Below are 5,533 nucleotides of genomic sequence, written 5' to 3'. Positions count from 1 at the left end.
TAACAAAATAATCGTCAATAATATTGATGACCAAGAATATGAAGATATTGATGAAGATGATCCTTTTTTTGGGACATATCAGTCGCGTGAGGGAGGACCAACTACGGATGATGATTTATATACAAGAGATGATCACGATGAAGGCTTTGGGTAAATTAATATGCTCCTCCAGACAAGGATGACCCTAAAAGACAAAAATAATCAGAGAAAGGGAAAAAATAGATGCAAGTAGTCTTTGTATAATTTTGATTATTTGTAATTTGTATAATATTGTTTCTTTATAATTTGTGTAATTTTTTTATTTGTAAATGTACTCTGTCAAAACATAATTGTCATGATATTCATTGTTTGTATTTTATATTATATTGATGTTTAATAAAACAAATTTGTAGCTTGAATTAATGTGTTTGTTCTATTGAGAATGTTTGTTCTGCTAATAAATGTATATGCATGTACTTAATTTATACAAATCAACAGAGAATTGTAGGGGAAGCTCTAGCATGCGCTGTTGTAAAGGATAACTACAACATCGCTTTTTATAGAAAGCGTTGTGGTACATTATCAATACAACATCGTTATGCATGTGATGCGTAGTTGTAATAAGGTGTTGTTTGAGAAAATTTATGAATAATACAACAACACTTTTCTGTTATTGCGCTGTTAAATATATGAACTTCAACAGCGCAAGTAGAAGCGCTGTTAATAAGACCTATAAAATGCGTTGTTTATTCAAGACTATATGACAATGCTTTGTGGATGATGCGCTGTTGTATTGATCCACTATATGACAGCACTTTGTGGATGAGGCGTTGTTATATTGATGCATATATGACAACGCTTTGTGGACGATGCGTTGTCATATTGATGCACTATATGACAGCGCTTTTTATGTGGTGAGTTGTGGTATATAATCAATACAACAGTGTTTGTGAAGCACTATTAATGATGACCATAAATTACTACGGTCAAACAGAAAGCTCCTGAAAGCACTGTTATACATTAAAATTAAGCGTTGTTGAACGGCAACTATGGCGTAGTCATGGAAGTACCTATAGACATAGACTCTAAATTCCTTGAAACTTTATCTTGTTTGTCTTCATAAGTATTCTTTCTTTTCTTCTTTATATGATGGTGATGTCTTCATCAAAACAGTGTCAATGTTAGGAGCAAAATCTTCTTTACAAGAGAATGAGAGTAAATAAGAGAGAAGTTAGAGTAAGATCAATAAGTGCAAACAATAAATGAGGGAATGAAAATTAATTATAGTTCCTTTAGGGGTCTTCTATTTATAGAGTTTGGATCAACTTATGTGGCATCTAGTCATTGGCTAGTACCAGTTGGGTATGGCAAGGGTATGTCGGACTGTTCTGAGCCATCCTGCAGGTCTGCAAGTGGCTGTCTATCGGGGGAGCAGGTGGAACTTGCAGGCGGCGTGACAGGTGGAATGTAAGTCCTTATTAATGGTAAGTCAGCAGCATATTGATGGTGCTTTAGAGGTATTAATGATGTGTCAGAGGTATAGAACATATCTTTAGTGGGTCTGGCTCAGCCTGGCGGACGACCAAGAATGCCAGTCTGTTTACTAGCTCGGGATTCATCTAGGATAACCCGGATTTATCCGGGGAGGAACAACAATATTCAAACTATAATTTTATTTAAGGAAAACAAATATTTACCATTTAACTCTACAAATTATGTTTAGCGGACTAATTTAACACTAGGCTAAAAAAAATAGTTCTTTTAGTAGGGATGGCTCACCAGCAACTTCCCGTGATAATGTGATATAAAAAACAAAACAGTTGCGTGACCAATTGACCTGAAGAAGTTGACTTGAGAACAAGTGAGAGGAAACTTATCAATAATTCAAAAATGATGGCTGGTTTTCGTGGCTGCTTTGGATAAAAGGACATCTTTAGCCCAAAAAGTATGTTATTTGTTACTTTTTGATTGGTTAGAAAATCATGTTATTATTAAATTTTTAATTTAAATATATGATTTCTAACCAATCAAAGAAAATGTCATATAATATGACATACTCTTTTAGTATGGTACATATTTATCCGCTTTGAACTACATGTTATAATATTTTTTCTAGAACAAATCATCTGTATCTCATATTGGATAGTGGAGACTCCATACTAAAATAAAATCTTAGGTAAAGATAATTTTATAATTTATAATTTTTTATCTGCATTCCCATAGTGGATGTTTCACTTTTATTGGGCTGTCATTGAATTTAGAAGGACAGTAGTGTCATGTCAAAAAAAAATTCCTTTAAGAAAAGTCTGCGTTCCTTCATATCATTTTCTATATCCACTTTCCGTTCCATTTATGACCAAATCCATTCCATCTTATATCTTAATCAAATTGATATATAAGGAAACCAAATAGATAAATTTCATAACCTTCAAAACAAACATTAAACCCTGAATCCTTTCAATGTCACAAGGAATCGGAGCTAGAGTTCCTCTCCCAATACTTAAGTATGATGTCTTCTTAAGCTTTAGAGGAGAAGACACACGCCAATTCTTCACAACAAAATTACACGCCAGATTACAGCAAAAAGGGTTAGCAACTTTCATTGATAATGAAAGACTCATGAGAGGTGATTTTATTTCACAAGGACTTCTTCGAGCCATTGAAGAGTCTTTGGTTTCAGTTGTTATACTCTCTAAAAATTATGCTTCCTCAACATGGTGTTTGGATGAACTCCAAAAGATTATTGAATTGAGGAAAGAGTTTGGGAGAGCAATTTTTCCAGTGTTTTATGGTGTTGATCCTTCTGAGGTAAGACATCAAAGGGGAAGTTTTGAGGTAGCTTTTGGTAAATATGAAGAAGTTTATAAAGGAAATAGAGAGAAAGTTAGAAGATGGAGAGATGCTTTGGCTGATGTTGCTAACACATCTGGGTGGGATTCTAGGGAATACAGGTATGTTTTGATATTAATTAGTCAAACAATATATCATTTGAATTGCATAACACTTGGTATGAATTCATTTTAGGTTACTTGTACAATTGTTTTCCCTATATTAGAAAGTGAGATGAGAGATCCATGTCTATAATAATAAGTCCTTCTATTAGGATTGTGTTTTAGATTTTAAATTCAACATAAGCTCTTGATCATAGTTTCGCTTAATCCATTAGGTATATACCACATTCGTAGGTTACTTGTACAATGAAAATATAATATGTTTTGAACAGAGTGAATTACACCTGAATTTTAAATTACACAAACTAATTTTCTTCTTTTTTTAAAATTACATCAATCATCCTTAATTATATATATATATATTACACTAATTAATGTCTTTTAATAAAAATAAATATAATTTTTTATATTAAAAACAGTGACGAGTGTAATTATAATATAGTATATTATGAGAGAAAAGAATATTTGGAGAGAACACAAATTGAGATAAACTGATTTTTATTAGATGATCAAATTCAAATTAAAATAAAATGGAACAAAATATTATATTTAGCCTATTTTAATTGATCCATATGCTATATTTTAAAACTTGTCTTTTAGCTTTTTGGAAGCGCAATGGAATTTACTGCAAAATGTTTATTTATTTGGTGTGATCATCAAGTGGTAGGTTTATTTATTCAATCATTGTTGTAATAATTAAAAAGTAAAGGAAGCCAATAATTCCTTTTTCATCTATGTAGCCATGATGCAGAACTCATTCAAGCAATTGTTGAAGCTGTGTGGATCAATTTACGTCCCAAAATACCATCTACCATTCATATGCTACAAGGAGTTGATACAAAAGTAGAGGACTTGGATAAAGAAGCAAGGATCGGGTTGGATAAATACTACAGCAAAGAAGTAAAGTGTGTCATCCAATGAATTTGTTGATGAAATTCTAGTTTTTTTATCAAATAAAGCTAAAGAACAAATCTGTTATATTTGCTGTTTTATACTATTCTCTTTATCTCCAATAAAAAATAGTCACTTTGTTAAAAAAATGTCAATTAACTTTTATTTGAAAAAAAGTGATCAATTTTTTTAATGATGTGACTACTTTTTATTGTGACAAATAAAATGGCATATAATGGTAGATATATAAGACTTTTGTTCAGCTAAAAAGTGGTGAAAAATGGAAAATTACTATTTCAAAGTTATGATAATTAAAATTTGAAGATTGTACATTTATTGGGATTTTCATGTGAAATTTTTCAACTCTTAGTTTTATTTTCTTCTTATAGCTGATCGATTACAAGGGCTTAGTGGAATTCACATTTCATGTTTAAAGATGAAACATAATTAAAGAGTTATGGTTGTCATATTAGTACTAAATTTGAAAAGTAAAATGACCACACACTAAGCATCTATGTCAAATACCACCAGATTTTAAAAAAATTCAGGACCTGAAGATTACTTGTGGCTATGCATAAAAGAAGGGTGTAAAGATTTTGAAGAACTTGCACTATTTATCAGGCCTTGGTGATCAATAACTTGTACAGTTTAACCACTTAATTAAGGGCCTCACTGTTTGTTTTTTCCATACTAAAGAACCAAATTAATTAGAGCCAATATAAGCATGTTGAAGGGAATTTTTATATTTTCTTTGGGAACCATGTTTGGGGTAATGCTTACTCGAAGGGCACAAAATTTGTTCACAATTGAAGGGATTCGTAGACTTGCTTCTTCTAGCATTGATCCTAACAAGAAAGTTCTTGTAAGCCATTCTACAGTGGAACAACAAAGCCCACCATAATGGTTATATATATACACATCCCTGGTTGCTAGCTACATCTGAACATGTTGAAAACCACAAGTATTAACCTAGCTAGTTGAATATGGTGGACGCAAATGGTTATATATGAATTGTTTTGTAGAGATAGATCTAGTTTTGGTGAATTTTGTTTGTATGTAAACGTGTGAATTATGCGAACTTTGGAAAGTAGACGCAAATAACATACGGAAATTATTATTGCATTGTATATCTTGGATATACGTACACAATGTACGGTATAGCTGCTTGTGTATAAACTACAAATGCATGAATGATTTGGATCATTGATCCTTTTAAATAGACATCTTCTTTCAGCCATTGATTCTTATAAACTTTTGCAATCGATGATAAAAAAAAATTACTTAGTCTAGCCACAAATATCGTCTCCAAGAGGTAAATGAGTCTGAATCGAGAACATCAAACAATATAATAATGTTAACGCTTTCGGCCGAGATTTTTTTATTTAAGACTCGAATTTGAGTTTTTCTTGGATGGAATAAACTTGTAACACTTCAACACCAAGGTCATCACTAATGCCTTGGACCCGCAAACCATGTCAAGATCATGATTAGCCTACCGTTCAAGCTATTGTTAAAAAGTTCTGAATACATTTTACTCTCATTTGCTATTATGAATATTGGGCCCATGCTCTATTGAATAAGTAATTACTCAACAGTTCAAAATTTTCATTTTAAGGGATGAGATCAATTAAGAAGTACTTTTATTTTGGTCTTTTATATGTAGGAAAAATCTTTTCAATAGAGACTTTAATGGTGGGACTTTATACTTTAAA

General features: G+C 31.7%; 1 protein-coding gene across 1 annotated transcript; it reads left to right on the top strand.

Annotated features, from left to right (window-relative positions):
* Positions 1 to 2,371: 2,371 nt before the first annotated feature.
* Positions 2,372 to 3,922, top strand: LOC109341099 (TMV resistance protein N-like). Its single transcript, XM_019578909.1, has 2 exons — positions 2,372 to 2,930; positions 3,671 to 3,922. The coding sequence occupies exons 1-2, from the start codon at positions 2,440 to 2,442 to the stop codon at positions 3,849 to 3,851; spliced, it is 672 nt and encodes a 223-aa protein (XP_019434454.1). The 5' UTR covers positions 2,372 to 2,439; the 3' UTR covers positions 3,852 to 3,922.
* Positions 3,923 to 5,533: the final 1,611 nt, after the last annotated feature.

This window comes from Lupinus angustifolius, unplaced genomic scaffold (assembly GCF_001865875.1).
Source record: "Lupinus angustifolius cultivar Tanjil unplaced genomic scaffold, LupAngTanjil_v1.0 Scaffold_369, whole genome shotgun sequence".
Lineage (NCBI taxonomy): Eukaryota > Viridiplantae > Streptophyta > Magnoliopsida > Fabales > Fabaceae > Lupinus > Lupinus angustifolius.
The sequence above is the reverse complement of the archived record's forward strand: the minus strand, read 5'-3'. Positions and strand labels throughout refer to the sequence as shown.